General features: G+C 36.5%; 1 protein-coding gene across 1 annotated transcript; it reads left to right on the forward strand.

Annotated features, from left to right (window-relative positions):
- The first annotated feature begins 4,004 nt into the window (after positions 1–4,004).
- LOC586642 (next to BRCA1 gene 1 protein) lies at positions 4,005–19,427 on the forward strand. Its single transcript, XM_030973859.1, has 19 exons — positions 4,005–4,251; positions 5,295–5,357; positions 6,623–6,641; positions 7,246–7,361; positions 7,933–8,211; positions 8,665–8,836; positions 9,334–9,406; positions 9,747–9,932; positions 10,344–10,598; positions 11,227–11,359; positions 11,872–12,144; positions 12,423–12,666; positions 13,221–13,424; positions 13,820–13,968; positions 14,322–14,834; positions 15,099–15,194; positions 15,578–15,717; positions 16,360–16,456; positions 17,059–19,427. Exons 1-19 carry the CDS (start codon positions 4,156–4,158, stop codon positions 17,242–17,244), a joined length of 3,294 nt encoding a protein of 1,097 aa, XP_030829719.1. The 5' UTR covers positions 4,005–4,155; the 3' UTR covers positions 17,245–19,427.
- The last annotated feature ends 345 nt before the right edge of the window (positions 19,428–19,772 follow it).

Here is a 19,772-nt window from a genome sequence, read left to right on the forward strand (position 1 = left end):
TCCTTTTCTGTGATAAACATAATGTTTCGTTATTTTTTTTTCTTCACATCAAATGATGAGAGTTATATAATTATATATATAAATATACTTAACGATGATTTGTATGTACTTGATTATGAATTTTAAAAGGATATGTTTTCTCAATCAAATATATATATATATATATATATATATATATATATATATATATGTATACGACTGTTATAATACGTTAATTTTGTTTAATCATTAAATATGTAAGATAAGTGCAAAAAGTGAAATATAAAAAGGAACTTTTCGGAAGAAAAACAGCCTGTTTAATATGCATTGCATTTTAAAAAAACATAGAATAATGCCTTCAAATCAGTTTGGCAGAATCAAACTTCTATTTCATATATTTCAATGAAATATATATATACATGCATTCATACGATAGAAACTCAATGAGATATTTTAGAGAATTTAATTCATTCTCAAATTCATAACCAAATGCTCAGTGAACAAAACATCTCAAATATTTTTGTTTAAAGAATATATAATTTCTGTAAATATATCATCGTCATGTGCATTGTTAAACACTTTAGGCAGGTCTGGTAGTGGAAATTGTCATTTTTTTTCCTATTTCGTCTCCTGTTTGTTTAAAAGAGAGAAAAAAAGATGGATTTTATAACGAGGCATAATGGTGCACGAATATAACGCCATGCTGACTTCCTCTTTGCGTCAATGAACGATGAACATATACATGGATGATTTCTTACTCGATGTGCAAAAAAAAAGTGCACTACCTTCTGTATTGTCATATCTTCTGATGATATACTGGTACGAAAAAAATACATGTACAAAATTGTATTCATACGATATTTCTGTATCACATATTGCGCCTTTAGAATTTGAGTAAGTCTTTAGTGCGCAGTTACCATGGTGATCTTGTTATAAGTAGACCTATGTGGTAGCATGGAGTGTATTTGTTTCCCATCAAGTTAGAATGATTTTTTTTTATTTCCTCTTTTCATGAAATGATAGTGACAATATGATATATTCTTGAAAGATAAAGTTTATATTTTCTAAGAAATTTATTGATGAAACTTGATTGATTTATCTTTAGCGGTTAATAAAGAGATGAATTGCTTCATTCTATATTTTGTTAACATTTAAAAGATGGTTTAGGCTTTATATAATGACGGTGCATTTTGTAACCATAGGAAATCGATTTATTCATATTTAAGTATTTTTATTATTGGTACTTCGATTTGCATGAAGATATGGAGAGAATGTGGCATGATTTAAATGGTTTTTCGTACGAAAATATCCGGGAGGAAAATAATAATCAGTCGAAATCTATGAAATGCATTGTAATGCAGTATGCAAATGTTCACTTATAGTCACTATGAATATGACTGACAAAGAAAGCGGACAAAATATACAGTTCCTCAAGTAGACAAAGGAACATCCCTTCACTGCTATTATGTAAAAAGGCGAATATGCATGTGACACCTGTTCTACACATTTTTACATAATAGCAGTGAAGGGATGTTCCTTTGTCTACCTGAGGAACTGTATATTTTGTCCGCTTTCTTTGTCAGTGATGTTCATAGTGAGTTATACAGTATGAGTGTATGACCACGTTTATACCTATGATTTTCTTGTGATCTCGACATGAATCGGGATAGTGTTAACGTGCTCATTGTTTGATTCATGACAAGGAATACAAAGTATAGTAATTTCGAAATTTATTATACAGAAATTATATAATTTATATTGCTTTTTCGTCGAATACAATGTAAATTTTCCCCAAATTAATATAGAGTAAATGCGTGTATTATCATAAAAGATGTATATATTAGTATGTGGCTTGTATGTAAAAGTGTCAATAAATATAAAGATATTATAATGACTTTTGTTAGCCTCTACTTACTTCAGTTACATAGCTATTATAGAATGAATAATGTACTAAGTTTATTTATGCCAGGTGCAAAAGGATACAGTGTATGGGTTTGCATCCCCTCCCACTCTATTTCTATATTTATCTCTATGTGTATTTTTGTCCTCGCTCCTATGCCCACTTTCTGCTTGTTCTATCTCTCCTCCCTCACTTCTCCCTTTTCTTTGTATCTTTATCTCGCTTCATATTTCGCATCTCTCCATCTCTTTCTCCCCATGCACTCACTCGTTCAGACTTGCGAGCCCCCTCTCCTCCTCACCCCCCTCTCTCTCTCTCTCTCTCTCTCTCTCTCTCTCTCTCTCTCTCTCTCTCAATCATCTCTCTCTTATTTTTGTTGTTGAAAATCAACTGATCAATGAATTAAGGCCTATAATTGGAGTATAAAGTGTGGATGCGATGAGAAGAAACTATAGCAAGTATTTCTGGCAACAAAATGTAGGCCCGTAATATACTCATCATCCCCACACAGTAACAAATCATGGCAACAAATAAATCGCCTTAAGTGTAACTGACACTTTACTACTAGAACATAAAAGTTATTTAAAAAAAATATTTCTTTGCAGCCTCAATGAAAAGAAAGATGGAGAGTGGCGTTAGTAGAGGATTCTCTGGCCAGTGAGGGGGAGGGGGACGTTCTATAAACTTTTAATTAAAAAAGAAGGGACCAAAAAAAAAAATCAAATTTACAGACAAAAAGACAATACATTATATAAAGGCCTAACTGTTTAACAAACATAACAATTTATGAGCCAGCTAGGTGACACATGTTTTATGAATGCACACTACGTGAAGTTACTAGATCTCCCCAATTCCTACATGCACCGTTGTGCGTATCTACGGGGGGAGGGGGCTGGTGCCCCTCACTTTGGATGACGGAAGAAAGGAAGAAAGAGAAGGAGGGGGAAACGGAAAGAGAGAGAGAGAGGGAGAGAGAGAGAGAGAGAGAGGGGGGGGGGGCGATGCTCGACAAGATAAACGACCCGCTTAATCCAGTCCCAACTGGAAACATATAAATTTGAACTGAATTCAGTTTACCACTTTTAAGTAATTGAAATTGGAAAGTAACAAAATATTTGATGTTTATATTTACGGTAATATTCCAGTTAAGCTAGACAACGTGTGGTCTAGGCACTTTAGTGGGGCGCAGGCGCGTACGCAGACGGGGGAGGGGGTTAACCCCCCTTCAATTTTTTTAAAAATGTGTGTGTATAGGAGGATACCCCCCTCACTTTTTGTCAAAAAAAATAAATAAAAAAATTGTGTGCTAAAGGGTGAAAAAACAGACCTTACCCCCCCCCCCCCCCGTCCCACTGAACGAAATATCGGTAGGCCCAATTTTCCAATTTTCGGGACAAAAACAAAAAAAGTGCTCCCCCCCTCCCCCTCCCCCCTTGAAAAAAATCCTGCCTACGCTACTGCATGGTGGGGCGTCACTTGACATTTTTTTGCTTTCCCGGTGGTCAATTCTGTCAGGTTTTTATTATTTGAAGTTAAACAAAGTTACATAATTATTTATATTCAACATAGGATGATGTAAAGCGGCCATATAAAACCCGGCCTCGTCCTTTCCAATCTGACAAAATTTCAAAATGTGAAGAAAACAATGACACAATATTTAGGTGAATTAGACTTCGGCTTGACGTGTGACTCTTTCGGGATAGGCTCCCTCTGTTTAACTGAAGTATGTAGACAAATTTGAAGGACTAGTCGCGATTGCAAAATTTCCGATAACATATATTTGTTTTGCATGAAATAGCGAATGATGTAATGAAACACGTAGACCCACCGTGGGCAGAGGGCACCTAGTCATGCAGTCGTGACAGTGAATACCTTCTCTGGTACACATTACGTAATTTCTATTTTGATACCAAAGTTATATCCATGTGCGATGTGATTCGGTTCTTAATTGAATTCTATATAAACAATGCAGCTTGATAAATTTTGACAGCAAATTAAGATTAGAAAAATCAATAACAATAATTAAGTAATAGAAATTATGTTTTCAACATTTAATACTACAGAGAGGTGACTTTGCTTCTGCACTTTATGATTTACGCGCTTGAATATTCTGAGTGACGACTCGAAATGTCAACATAAACAACAGTCTATGTAATGTGAACGATGCGGAAAGGAACAATGAATTGCTACGATTGATCACAACTTTCATCTATTTCTGTGCCGAGTGGGACTGTGATACCTGAACGAGTGCAAAGAATAGACATTCAAGATAGAAAATGGAGGAGAACATAGCTCTAGAAGTGAGATTTGAAGGAGAAACACAAATTTACAGCCCTGCGTACAAGACGAAATGGCAGGATTTGCTTGCGATGGTGAGTCTCCATTCCCTCAATACACGAAAATACATTGCACAATGCCAATGGTAAATTACAAGATCAACCTGGCCCGCGGCTGAGCTGAGTGGAAGTATGTTTCAGTCGATAAACTAGATCTACAAATTCTATATGTTATAAATTTTCAGCCAAGCTTGTCAAAATGTGAAACAGAGACTAGAAATTATTATGATTGCTTTTAAACAAAAAGCTCTTCAAATTATTAATTATTCTTTATGACATGTCATGAATTTTTTTTTGGAACCCAATGAACCCAGATGTGCATGATGTGGTGTGTCCGGACAGCCTATTTTGAAACGGCAATTTGAAGAAGTAATATAAGCAATATTTCATAAATCCTCGAAGACTTATGGTAGACAATATTATAAAGGACAAATATTTGTGATGGTTGGTGCTATTTGATGAATATTTTCTGTTAAATTTGAAGGCAAAAGAGAAGAAGATGTTTGTTGAATGTTTGAACACCTAATCCCTCATCATACTAGAAAAAGTAGAACTATAAAACTTACACTGTTTTTACATCAATGTAAGTTTTGTATAGAAAGTGATATATTTTTTTCATCAAGAAAAAGTGTTTTTAGCGTAAATAATGATGAAGATACAGTGACTGATGAAAATACAGTGACTGAGAGTTTTTTGTGTCGATCTGCAACTGAGTGTTGCGTAGAGAAATTAGTAAACTGAGTGATTTAGCTGACAGACAAGTGACATTTGATCAAGTTTGTATGAGAAGGATCATTTTAAATATGTAATGAACAATATTTATTCTTTGGTTATCCAAGTTCCTGTCATTATTTGACAAATGATATTGGTGTTAATGCATATTTCAATGAGGCAGTAGACTTATTTTATTTAGTGCCAAGTGATCTTTCAGAATATTACCCATTTATATCCCTTGTTTTGAATTTTGTGTCTCTCTGACTGGCCAAAATGACCTGCCTCTTAAACTTGATGATAAATCTTGATCATGGTGTTTTCATAAAATTGTTAAATTTACAATTATTTCTTTACATTTCTTTCAGCTCAAGTGTTCCTTCGACCTGGAAGACATTGTTGTAACTTACATTGATGATGAGGAAGATGAGGTAAAGTTAAAATCATTGTTTCAGAAAGTGTTCACAATTTTTAGCGTATTCCTACATTCCAGTATTGTAACAAAAGAAAGCTGAGACAGACTAAAGATATTTTTGCATTCATCGGAGCTTTGTATAGAGAAATTTGCAGAAGTAAGACTTTGTGAAAGAAATTTTAGATGGCAATCTCCTTTCATTATTTCAAAAGCTATGTTGAAGCTAGTGCTTTTTGCTCTTGAATTAATTGTTTACAGAGATAGTGCAAGTCCAGGTAACCTTTGACTTTACTTTTATCTGGCCTTATTACTGTAGGCCCTTTAATCCTTAACCATTGAATGTCTCATATACATGTAGTTTGGGGGAGTCAATTAGTGCAGTCTGAATCATTTTTACTGGAGAATGTTGTGGAATTGGTCATGATATCCTTGTTTTGCTTTTTGAAGTATCTAATAGTTTATAAGTATATGAGTATATAATGATGATTATATACCTCACTTAAGAAATCCAGCCATCTGATTGGTCGAAATTGCATTCATAAACTTCAACTATTTCTGTAAAATTCCCAGTAACCATGGTTAAAACAGTTCTATAGTCCCAGTAACCATGGTTATTGGGAAAATAGTTCAGTCTCCATGGTTACCCCATAGGTTTACATGTTAAAAAATGGTCTGAGCGATCGAGGATACCGTACGTGTGCGAAGAATTGGTCGGTAATTTCAATACAATTGAATCTCGATCGATCTTACCGACAATTTTATCTTGCATTGTTGACATGAAGACGAAAATAAACTTCCAAAAACAAAAAAACAACATCTGCCGATAGATCTTGATCTAAATTCGTGCCAATATGCATTGCAAAGGTAAAAGAAGGGCCTGTTTAATGGAGCAGCCGCGAAGCATCCACCACGTGAAGCCGTTTTCAATCCATTTTAATGTATATATAAGAAAAAACTGCTATGTATGGTAACAGAGCGCGATAGCCGAGCGGTTTAAGGCGGTGATTTTAGTTACATCACCTTTTGTACGCAAGAGATCGAATCCCATCTTTGACAAAAGTTTTTTTATTTTTATTTTTTATTTTTTAGTTGTTGTTTTTTTGGCATATAAAAGTATTAATGACTGCTGTAATATTCGAGAAATAGTTGTTTTTCTCAAAGCAGTCATTAATACTATAATATTTTTGTATGAATGTTATGCAGCACATGTGTTTTATCAATGCCCTTATCAGTGGATTTAAATATTAACATTTGTTCATGTTATCTTTTTATTTTATGCAGATTGCTGTAGACACTGAAGGTAGGTGAATTTTAAACATGAAAATGGAAAACTTTAGGCTGTAATTTATTTCATGAAATTCTTCCTTTTGCCTTCTTTATTGTGACTATCAGTTTTTTTTTATAGAGGTTTTGAAGAAAAACAAATGCATTACCAATTTTGGGCTTGGCTTGTCCTCGATTGCTTCGCAATGTAATGCAGTGAACAGAAGATACCTAATGTATTCAATAATGTAAATGATTGAACAAATGGCTGCAAACGAACAGATGCTTCTGGAACATGTACATGTATTTATCATAAGGATATCAGTTTGAGGGTTGATAATCAGATCAGAAACTGATGGACAATACTGGGATTTTACAAGTACAGTAGTTAAATGACAGGTTGACAAGGTTTTATTTACAAAATAAGAACATGTTTATAAAAGTGTGATGTTTGATAATTGTACCAAACTTGCCCATAAAGTGAACATCAACATTTTCCTAGGGCCCCCACCCGACCCCCCCCCCCCTCCCCCACTTAAGTTGAGGTCTTTGAGGAGAATATATTTGTGCATTATTGCACATTAAAGTAACATGTATTCTTTGTAAACCTCTTGCTCAATGAATCAATCTTATCCCAACAGAAGAGTATGACCAGGCCAAAGCGCTGGCCTCCAAGTGTAATAACGTGCTTCGTCTTAGAGTCTCCAGAGTAATTATATTAGACACCCTTCCAAAGGAAAGCCCAAGTCTCCCTGAGGTAAGGTTACAAAGCATTTTAGAACATATCTCTTCAGAGCCAGAAGGGTGTTAAGTCTGTGTTAAAGGATATGAGTTAACACCCTTCTGGCTCTCAGCAGACAATACAGGTGTGACCAATGTCAATTGCATTTTTTCTATGCAAAACATGTATTCAAATTAATTTTTTAACAGACATTAATTACCTAGAACAAGATATTTTTGGTTCCTTACAAGTGTTTACAGTAGAGAAGACAAAGTGGTGTGTCTATTAGAAGGACATGAAGTAGAGATTTTATGAAATCACTGTTAACGATGTATCGTAGGTGCTGTTCATACCTGTATTGAAATGTGTAGATGTCAAACAAAGGTCAAAAGCTTAAAATAAATCAGTTCTTCTGAAGACCTTGCTTTTGTTTGTACCCTCTCGTGGGACGTTAACTGAATTCTCACTGCGCTTTTGAATTGTGAGCTAATGTGTTTGTGTAACACTGTGCATGATATTTTCACTTGTAAGATGGTGATGCAGTTTGTAGTCTCTTTACCTTACCTTTACCATATGTTTGTGATCTCCCATATTTATCTGGATACAGACAACAGAAGCAGTTAAAAGGAAGAGAATGCACACTCCACCTCGGCCAGAAAAAGAAACACCCTACCCGCAGCCGGGCCCTGCCCTCCCCAGTACCCCTCCCATACCCGTTCCCCCACCACGCCCAAAAGTCCCACCTCGTCTGAACCGGACGACTTCCCTGCCAGGCCATAAGCAGCCCTCTGATGTGAGTGGTTATGTGATGAAGGCTATGGAGGAACTCAAACAGCTTAACATATCTACTCCAGAGCAGAGTGATGGTCCTAACAAAGAAAAAGAGGTAGGGTACAAGCTTTAGTATTGTTCAGTACTCAGTTGGACATGTACAGAGTATACAAATGGGGACCTCTTAACAAAAATCATGAGTATACTGCAACAAAGTTATTAGGGGAATGATGTTAATACCTTTATGCAGTGCTCGGAACAGTCCAGATGACTTCTGTTACTGACAAATTTATTTTCCCCCAATACAGTCGTTTAATTGTTGCCACTAAAACTAGTTCGCATTTTCATGTATGTTATTTGTCATCACGGTTTACATTATTTTGATCTATGTACTATTTAATTTTTACTCTGAAATTACAATTATGATTGCCTTTGTATTTTTGTTTTACTTTGTTTTGTACATGTCATGTATATGAAGAAAGGTACAATCATGATAAATGAAAAAAAGAAAGACTGGATTATGACAATATTTGATACATGTTTGTTTATGCCTTATTTGAATCTCCAGGTGATTGACCAGATTGTCAAAGGTGTTCTTGATGGTCTAGGTAGTGGTCCCTTGGAAAAGACCAGGCCCTTCTCTTGGGAACCATCCCAGATGTTGGCTGGGACCAGGACCCCAATTTGCTCCAGCCCTCTGACTTCTGAACAAGGAACTAAGCCTAAGAACAGAACACCAGGTCAGTCTATGCTCAGGGTGGGCTTTTAGTTTCGATTACATTAATATTATTTTGATACGATTCACTAGCAGTTAGGAATAAAGGTAGTATGAACAAATCCTAGGGTGAGCCTTCTTTTCGGTAATATTGTTATTTACTTGAAGAAATCTTTGCTTTTGAAAAAATTTGAACCTTGCCAATATGAACACATCATGGGCAGAAAGAACACTGCCAACTTTCCATGCTGTGTTACATGTACACCACTATGACATTTTAATCAATAATTTACATGAAAGTATACACACTGAATGTATTTTACTATGACAGAAAAGAAATGTTAGTTTCCATCTGTAAATTATTCCAATCTGAGACAAAAAACACATTTTTGCATGTCCATACAGAAATAGGTTTTTTTTTATTTCGAAGGGGAATTTAGATTAATTGCAGACTCTGGCAAATGATGTTTTGAATCTTTGAAAGTAACAGTATTTATTTGATTGTTTTTCTTTTCCTTACAGCCAAGTTAGTACATGTAGGCATCACATGTGATAAATGCGAAGGTGTCATCACCGGCTTCAGATACAAGTGTGGGTAAGTACACTATCAAATGAAATTTAAAAAGTATCTGTCTTAAATATATGTCTTAATATATAAACTAATTACCTGTCTCAAACAGTGATGCTGAATACTTAGCAAAGAGTAGTGGAAGCAGTATGAGGGCATTACCATTGTATGTGGTTTAGCAGTAGGCAGATAAATATGTTAGAATGAAAAATATTTTAAAAATGTTCAATATTGTATCATATTCAATAAAAAGAGGTTCAATTTTAACAAATATTTTAAGAACTTGTAGGGATTAAATAACAGTAACATTTTAATGTTTATCCCCTAAATATGAGTTTGATATAATGGATTTGTTTATCTATTTTAGCCATTGTCTGGACTTTGACCTTTGCGAGGAGTGTGAAGCCCAGCCAGGTACCCATGACCCTAACCATGTGTTCCTGAAGCTCAAACGACCAGCATACCGTGTAGGGGTCAAGTCTGATGGTAGGGTAGCTCCTATCTTCAAGCATCCCATCTATGCTGATGATGACACACCGGTCTGGGAATACAAGTAGGTTGAATGTTGATGCTATGTTGATCAGGGATGGTAAGGTTGAATGGATAGACATGTATATAGATTCTCCCTACTTGGACTGCCATGTCCCTTGAAAAATAAAAATAACTTTGCAATACTGTAAAATGAATATAGTTTCAGGCTTTTTAATTTGATGGTATTGCTGTAAAATAGTTCATGTGACATAAAACTAGGGTTACATGTATATATCATCCCCCCCCCCCCCATTAATGAAATTCTTAACAGTGTTGTATTTTCATGCACCATTTACATCATAAGCAGGCAGTTGAATGTAGATGATTTAAAGTTTTGATGACATATGATGGGAATAGTGTTACCAAACATCAAAATTATTTCAGGGTATTGAATTACTGTTGACTGAACCCTTTTCCACTTTTTTCTTCATAGAATCAAGAAACTAGAAGAGAAGATGGCCAGGAAAGCTGCAAGGGCAGAGCTCAAGCGCAAGTACCGGGAGGAGAAACACCGTGTCAGGGTCGAGTGTCACAGCCAGGTGTCCCCAACCAAGAGAGAGAGGATAGAGAAGATGGCAGAAAAGCAGGCCGAGCAGATCATGGCTGCTGCCAGCATTGCTGCCACCCCTACAACGCCCACCACTTCAGCAGCAGATTCTACAACTGAAATAACTCCTCTGCTTGCACTGTGAGTTCTAACTCTAGACTCTTTCTATTGATGTCCTTTAATCATAGGGGATTGATTGATCACCAGTACTTAATTACCCCCAAAGCAACTAGTTTCAGTATCAAGAGTTCATGTCAACAAATTCAACTGGGTAATTGCTGTCTGTGCTGATATTAATGTGTTCAGGGGAGTTTTCACCAAGACTAAGATCAAATTTAAGTTGAACTTAAATATGGCAGGTCTTTCATGCCACTAGTTCCTCTAACCATTCCTGGTATTGGTTTCTCAAGGGACATACAAATCGTGGTCACAAATCTACAGAATTTACCTTATTTGATAGTTTATTATTGAAGGAAAAATTATTATCTAAAGATCATAATTGAGAGACCAATGATGAAAGCAACCAGTGGCATGATTGGCCTGCCATAGTTAAGTCCAACTTAAAGTCGATCTTAGTCTTTGTTGAAACACCCCTCAGGTGAAACTGATGTTGAATTGGGTGCATAAACCTCAAACACATTTCGTCTTCTCAATATGAGCAATTTTAAAGCCTTTTAGTTTTTGTGCTCATTTTAGACTTGACAATGTGGAAGATTCAGAAAGCATAATAATCATTGTTCTCATTCTTGGTGTATTATCATTGACACAGAGCTAAGTATGGTGCTGGATTTGTCAGTGACGGTAACTTACCCGATGAGACACATCTGCAGCCCCTGACTAAGTTCGTCAAGAGCTGGATCATGATCAACAATGGGAGTGTGAAATGGAACTCAGATACCAAGGTGAGAGTTGGTTTGTAGCAGTAGAGACTTGGCAGCAGAGTAGAGTGAATAGCTCAGGAGATGTGTGAAAGAAGTAGAGAAGAGTAGTTGAGGTGTTATAAGTTGTTTTATGACACAAACTCGGGTGACAATTGCTCTGTGGTTGATATCCTTCTCTCATCAAAATCCCAACTTCAATCCTGACTGAACACTATACCTTACCATAATCTCACAAATCTAGCCTAAAACCAGTTTGCAACCCAAACCCTTTGATGAAATAATGCAGTCGAAGCAGATTTTGTGATTTAAAAAAAACAACCCATAAATTCAGTGTCTTTATTTTGTTTGTCTAGTGAATAATGGTAGTTTTGAATAGCTCTTATTTGGTTGTCATTTGAAGGAAGCTCATATGAATAGTAACGAGATAACATTCTGTTTTCGGAGCGATCACTCAGGGACATGGTGGATATTACTACCGTGGCTTGAGCCGACAGTATGTCAATGTTCTAATAGCAGCATCCATTTTGTTGCAGTTGAAGTACCTGTGGGGTAACATCAAGATCCTGTCAGCTGACTCTATGGACATCCCACTCCTGTCTCCCGGGGAGGAAGGACCAATCTGTGTGGACTTTGAAGCTTCAGACAAACCAGGCCACTATCAAAGCCACTGGAGACTCACACAGAAGGGCGAACAGTTCGGCCATCGTGTCTGGTGCAATATTATCGTGGACAAGGCCGAGGTCCTGGAGCCCAGGTGTGAGAGTAAGAAGACCGTGCAGGAGGAGCTCATTCTGCCCAAAGTCAAGGTTGGTTCTCACTCTCCAGAAGATCTTGTAATGTGAACTCTCTGCAATATATTCATAGAAATAGGGGTCGGTATAAGAGTAGAGTGTTTACAAGTCAACCCCCCCCCCCCCCCCCAAAAAAAAAAAAAAAAAAAAAAAAAAATCTGATAGTTTCTTTAAAGAACCGGGAAATTAAGTACTTTAAAAGATTGATATTCAGAAAATTGTTTAGAGGACCAGTTTTGAGACAGAGATGGTATTCTCCTGATTGATAAATTTTCTTTCCACCAACCAACCAGGAGGATGAAACAGTCGAGACTGATTCCAGTGAGAACACACCCTCTAGTGACATGGCTCACCTCCAGAGTGACCAATCAGATAGTTGCTCTCCAACCAGGATGGCCTCACGCTCCGACGTCCTCACTGCTCATGATGTCTTCTCCTTCGAGCTGCTCAGTATCCATGATGATCAGGAGGCAGACAAGGAGGTAGCTGGTGTGAACAGCCCTGCTGCTACAACAACACCAAACAACACTCCCATAGGTATGGAGTGAACACACTTGGATTGTGTCTTGTATTAATTAACACAATGTTCAGAAATGTTGATATTAAGCTAGATATACTGAGGACAATAAAAAGGACTACCATGAAGATGAATGTAGAGGTATAGTTTTCAGTATCTTTTGTGTTATATGTGCATGTGATGATGGGAATGAAGGGCCATAGTCGTGATATATTCTTGTCCCTAGTCCTATGTGGAATCTTTTTCTCATTGAATTTTGACGCTGCATTTTAGTTATAAATAAAACAAGACTGAATGCATTCAAAGTGTAAACTTGAGGAAAGATTTATGCTGCATTATTGTAGAGCGCTTAGAGACTTCTGATAAAGTAAGTGTTAGGCACTATATAAGCAAGGATAATTATTATTATTATTCCTTTTTGGGTTCTTTTTCTTCTGTTCATACCATTCTTTTACAAAATGTCAATGTAAAAGTATCAAACCAGACATGCATCTGGGAAACAAATTTTTCTTTCAATACTCTCCAAAGTCCACACTATTGAACCAGAATAACTATGATTTTTTTCCTCCAACAGTTGGACTGACCCCCTGCATCTCGCCCATCCCTCAGCTAGATGAGAAGCTCCTATGCCGTAGGGTCTCAGAGCACAGTGATCTTGAGATCATCCGAAGGGAAGACATTCCAGAGATCATTGAAACCCAGGACATGGTGAGAGATGAACCAGGTTTCGAGATGGCTCAGGATGGTGTAGCAGTCGCTTTCTCGTTCTCTGATGAAGGTATGAACACATGTTTTTCTTGATAAAAGTACAACTCTCATGATTAGTTATTTCATCTGTCATTAACAATGTTTGACATTAGGTAGCAAAATGTGTTCAGGAATTTAATTAGAGGTGCTTTTCAGGATTGTATTTAGTTTTGATTAATTACTATTAAACACACATACATTTCATGACCTTGATTGGCACTTAAACAGGTATTTAGATTTCTCAGCAGTAAATATCAGAAACTAACTCCAATTAAATTTCATACCCTTAACCTACATCTTGGAATATCAAATTATGTATAAGATACCTATGAAACTGTGCCTACATGCTTTTTTGTCATAGTTATTTCAATCATTCTAATCTAAACTTACTTTTTGTATTCATTGTTTTTCTGTTTGTGGTTATAGATTTAGATGACGTTGAGAGTATCTGTAGTTCATCTGACAGTGACATGTTAGATGATTACTGTGTGGTGCCTCTACCAGATTGCTTTGATCCAACCAAGCCCTTGGATAAATCCATGATTCTCTCCAGGACATCCATGTCTTCATCAATGGTATGTAACTCTATAGAAAGGATTAAATGTATTTCCCATCCAGCACTTTCACTGGCTGACAAGAAAACGTGATCAAGATGGGAAGTTGTTTACCTTTTAGATTGTTAATGTTAAAAACTTGTTACATTTCATAGAATTGTGCAAATGTGATATAACTCTTACATGGGTGTTACTGATATACAATGTGAAATAATTGATACATTATGTGCCGTCTTCATTGTATGTATTATCATGAAACAGTTTTGGAAAGAATATACAGTCTAGATGTTTAGGTAGTTGATATTTGAGCAGATGTAGAGTCTCCTGATTTTTAAAAGATATTCAAATATCTTTTTTCATTATTTCAATCTCAGACTTCTAGCGTTCTAGCACCAAATGCTGAGAACGCACCACTGGTCAGGCTACCAAGTTATGAGGAGAGCCAGGCAGAGCTTGGAGGTTCCACCACTCCTCAAGCGTCTGCTCTCATCATCCAAGAGGACGAGGTTCCTCAGTTTTCTGCAGCCGCTGAAGACATCACTGCCCCATCAGCAGAGCAAGACGGTGGAAGGACAGAAGAGATCATTCAGATGGAAGAGGTTCCAGAGGAAGAAGCAACCAATGTGGCACCTTCTGTGGATGCCATCCTAAGCACCTCCAACCCTGCTCTAGAGATCACTCCACTCATCCCACTGGTAGCTGCAACCCCTGTTCAGACCACCATCCCCCCATCCTCCCCCAAGCCAACCACTCCTAGCCAGGAGACAGTCACAATGGCACCCATGCCAGAGATCACTCTCCTGGCCAGCCCAGTACCAACCCAGTTTGAGGAAGCTGTGCTCATCAACCCAGAAGGGAGTGTCATGTATGCTACTAGACAGCCAGAGGTGAGGATAGCATTTCTTCATCATATTTCCTCCACAATTAAGAGGCAAAAGGCACATGTTTACTTATGAAATCGAAGGCAGTGTCATTTTCAAGCATATCAAGCAGAGCTTGGATAAAGCATTTTGAAGGCTTAAACTTTAGTTGGAGACAGTTGCTCATAGTGGTAGACAAATTGTTACAAGAAATGTGAAATTCAGACCTTGTGAACTCAAGAGTGATCCTAAACGGTGTATATCTTATCATGTACTTTTGTCTATTGTCAGGTTGTGAGAGAGACTCGTACAACCCCTGTATCTAGTGCTGCTGAAGGGACCAATCTGGACTTGATCGAGACAACTGTCCAACCACAAGAGACACAGGTGAGTTGAGAAACAAGATAAGATATTTAAGATCAGTTATACTTGGAGGAGAGACTATAATCTTACAGAAGTTATATAGTTAGTTTGCTTTTCCCCTCCCAGGCACAGTTAATGCTGAAAATGATGATGATAGTGATGGTGATGATTGAGAAAATATGTAATGTAAACAAAATGATTGATGATATCTGATACTGATTAGTTTTATTCTATTTTAAAATAGGAGACTCCCTGTACCAGATGTAAATCGCCATTTTTTCAAAGAAAAGAAGACATTTTAATGCAAGTTTTGCAAATCATCAGTTTATTTTCTGTCATTAGAGATCAGCAGAAGTGCATCTTAGTATGTATCATATTATTATCATGTTATTATAATGTTCTGCTAGGTTCAAGATCGTGAAAGGCATGAGGAACATGATGATGAGTTCCATGATGCTCAAGACGTACCAACCCAACAGGAGAACACCCAGTATAACAATACCTACAATGATGTCCAAGTGGAAGCTGACCCAGTCGATCTCTTAGGGTAAGTCTACCGATGGGTGTGGTCACTTGCAGAACAGGAGGGTTGTTATTTAAAATCGTGCTTGGATAGGGCGTTTAATGGAGGCCCTTTGTAGAGGAGAGTCACCACCCTTGCTCATTAAGAACCCACTGCATTATTTGTATAAGAGTAGGGGGAAATCCTGGTGTAGTGGTCCACCTGCACACCCCATTCAGTTATACTTGGAGGAGAGACCCGAGGGTTACAGTGATTCAGTTCGCTTTTTGCCTCCCAGGCACAGGTGGTGCCAAATACTTAATGATATAATATAATCTCATTTGAAGAGCTGACCAAGAACTTCAGGAAATAATAGCATGTACAGCAGGATAATACATTTGCCAGAACAAATTGTTAAACAATGTTACTGAATTAGTACTAAAATTTGCTTACATATTAAGTGTCTTGCATGTGATCCCATTTTATTTTGGTACCTGTGTAGAAAGGAAAACCTTACTAAATACATGGATAAAAAACTGAACAATATTTCATAAACATAAACTAAAACATAATTTTCCATGTTGACAGTGAACCAACATCGATATCTTTAGTGCTCGGAAAGCGAAATTTGGAAGGTTATTTGTTGTTTATATTGAAGAAATCATGTTCTTATTGTGTAAATGACAGGTACACAGCAGCTCGTGCAGTTGAGGTAGCAGGGAATGTAGTGAGACAAGCCTTTGGCACAGCAGCGAGCTCAGTGAACGCCCTGCTAAGACCCCAGGTAAGACTCTTTATTATCTTCACTTGTTTCTATCAGGTTTCACTTTAAATGTAACCTGTTACTTTCAACTTTTCTTTCCTAACAAACGGTTAACGGTTATTTAGAATAGAAGATGAGTGGGAAGGCAATAGCAGGATTTTGGTGTAACAATATTAGAGGAAAGGAGCCGAACCCTGAAAGAAGAACATAGGGTATGGAAGCCAAAAGCAAATACGATATTGAAGAATTTGATGAGTTAGTTTAGGAATATGAAGGAGGAAGAGATGGAAGGGGTTAGAGGACGAAAAAATAGAGGAAGAACCTGTATAGGGAAATGGATTAATGCACACATAAATCATGTGTGTCCTGAGACGTTGGCGACCATGGAATGCCACAACTCTCTGTCCCATATTCTATGAAGTAATTCATTCTCCTGAGATCAATTCCACTTTCAGAAATCCCACTCCTTAAGCTACTCATCCACAGAATCCTCCTACTCCTCCCCTTGATTCTCCCCGGCAGTGCAAGATTTTCCAAACCATTCTTTCGATTAACATGACCCAAGAAGCTCTGATGTGTTATTAATTGAATTTGTATGCACCTGTTTGTGATTTCTTCTACAGCCAATCCCTAGGCCTGCTCCGTATGAACCACCAAACCTATCATCTATGGATCAGCTGATTGAGATGGGGTTCGGAGATAGGACCAAGAACCAACAACTTCTTGAGAAGCACAATGATGACGTCTCCAAGTGTGTCCAGGATCTCCTACAGGCAGAGGACAATGATTGGACCGATAACAGGCATTAGGACCTGGACCTGATGATGCCACCAAGACCGTAATTGATCCAATAAGGACATTGATTCACATACACACTATCATTACAGATTTTGAAAATTTGGAAGTGTATCCACACTTCTTTAATATTGAAGAAATTTCTAGGAAAAAACTACTTGTAGTTATTCCATTGATTATCAATGAATACTATCTAATGTATAGTGCACATGTACATTGTACTTTCTGTGTCAAGTTTATTATTCATAAGATGTGTTTGAAAGAGGATTCATAAATGTGTGAATTTTAAAGACAATTGTTGTGGACAATATTACTTTACTATACCAGTCATTAGAGTACATTAAGTAAAATTTGTACAATGTAAGTGGATGCAAGTTACGAAAAATCTTATTCGTCAAAATGAGAACTTCTTACTGTACAGAACTGCACATGTGTTATATGACTTCTTTTGCATTTGTGTAACACACTTATATTTCTTCATTTTCCTGTAAAGGTCAAGTTGGAACTTATTATATATTTCAAAGAATACTCAAGCTTCTTTTATTTCTTCCGATTATACATGTGCTGTTATGTTATTTTCTTTTTACTAGTATGTAATTAAATATGTGTGCCTATGGCATGACAAACAAAGGTCATTGGTTACTTATAGAATGAGTAGATATGCTTACATGTATGAAATTCAGAATGCCATAATTTTTTCCCCTGGCACTACTTTGTTTTTGTGACATTCACTTTTGAAATCAGACTGCCCTGTAGAGTATAAATCATATTTTTAAGATCATTACATTTTTGCACATATAACTTTTTCTCACTAATAAGTTAATCTTTTATCACTATGCCAATGTTGTATACTTCCTTTGCATGGTATGATCGTGTGATATTTGCATGTTACTTGTGAAAACTGAACATTTTTATTTTTTTGGTCAAAAAATGTGCCCCTGGCAAACTTTCTTCATTCAGATGTTATTGATCTATGATACTAACACATTTTGTAAAGTAAATATGTATTAATAACTGTAAATCTGTGTGACTGAAGTGATTTTATGCCAGATTGATTTGATTTGATCAAGTACTGCATGATACAAAAGTATCTCTTTTATTTTATTTTTCTCTATCATGTATCAATTATTATGTAATAATTGTAAATATTTTCAAGAGGATATAACACTTATATGGTGTAGAGTTAAAATGATATAAGATATGTATCATAATTTGTAGATATAAAAAAAATGATGAACAGTGCAGATACCCTTATATTTGAGGATATTAAGTTTCACCATGTAAAAAGTAAATTATTAAGCTTCAAGATCTTCTTTACATAACATAGAAAGTTAGAAGAGGTTTTTGTGTCTCCATACTATGTCTTCTCTTTGCTACTTTAAAAGCCCTCAATATATGTACTTATTACAATAATCTAATGAAGCTAGGTACCCTCATATTGCCAATTAATTTACACTTACAAATCCTCCCTCCAATACTTTCAATCCACTTTCTTTTGGTATAATGGTTTCTGAACTCAATATAATGTTCTAGTTTATATGTGGTATATTTCCAATTGATCTAGGTTTTAGATTTCCTGTGGTATAAGGGCAGAAGCTTTCAAATATCTGTTTTTGTGATCTGATATTGTCAAAGCATTGTGAATCCACAAACTTGCAGGAAGTAAGAAAGATAACAAGCCGCACTGACTTCACAACTTTGTTGAAAATGTGGTTGTCTAATCTATCCCTGCATCAAATGGCTTGGTAATTATTGAGAGATAAGAAATATTACAGACTTATATAGACAATATATGTGATGTAACCAAAGAGGACTATATATAATATAATATTATCCTGGCAGAGAAAAATTAACCTCCATTTTAAATTTTTTATTTTACTCTTATTTTCTTGAATTGAACAGTGTTGGGGACACCAATGCTAAACAAAGGAATACTTTACTGTTTGTGTATAGATGATTTATTCAGAGTTTGAAGAGGATATGCAGCTTAAGAATTGAGTATGATCATCATGTATTTGACATTTTTAATTTAAAGTGAATAGCGGAAGATGTGATTGCTGTAAAGCTAGTGTAATTTGCATGTAAGGATGTATGAGGTGTGAGAGAGCGACACGGAGGTGAAAATCATCTTGAAGAATGTGTTATTATGTGAAAAATGAAAAAAAATGAGTATATTAAAATAAAGATGTATATGCAACATCCTTGTCCTTGTGTTATTTTTGTTTAGTGTTTTTCTGCAACATTAACAATGGTGTAGATGCTATGATGGTGTTGTGGTGGTAATGTTGATAACAGATGAAGATGATGATGAAGTTAATACAATTTTACTTGATAGATGCATGGTGATAGATGACGATGGTGGTCATGATGATGCTGATGGTGGTGCTGCTGATGTGGGTTGAAGACGATTGGAGGAAGATGATTGTGATAATGATGCGATGATGACGAAGACCACCAATACCATGAATGATGGGGATGATGATGATGATGATGGGGATGATGATGATCGAAGAGTCGGGGGGGGGGGGGGGGCTGTTGTGAA

The sequence above is a fragment of the Strongylocentrotus purpuratus genome, unplaced genomic scaffold, assembly GCF_000002235.5.
Source record: "Strongylocentrotus purpuratus isolate Spur 01 unplaced genomic scaffold, Spur_5.0 spur5_scaffold_7, whole genome shotgun sequence".
NCBI classification, from domain to species: Eukaryota; Metazoa; Echinodermata; class Echinoidea; order Camarodonta; family Strongylocentrotidae; genus Strongylocentrotus; species Strongylocentrotus purpuratus.

Excerpts from the sequence above, each read along its gene's own strand:
- LOC586642 (XM_030973859.1), top strand. The coding sequence starts at position 4,156 with ATGGAGGAGAACATAGCTCTAGAAGTGAGATTTGAAGGAGAAACACAA. Across the intron at positions 9,407-9,746 it reads GGCTTCAGATACAAGTGTGG|CCATTGTCTGGACTTTGACC; the intron begins GTAAGTACACTA and ends TATCTATTTTAG. Across the intron at positions 9,933-10,343 it reads ACACCGGTCTGGGAATACAA|AATCAAGAAACTAGAAGAGA; the intron begins GTAGGTTGAATG and ends TTTTCTTCATAG.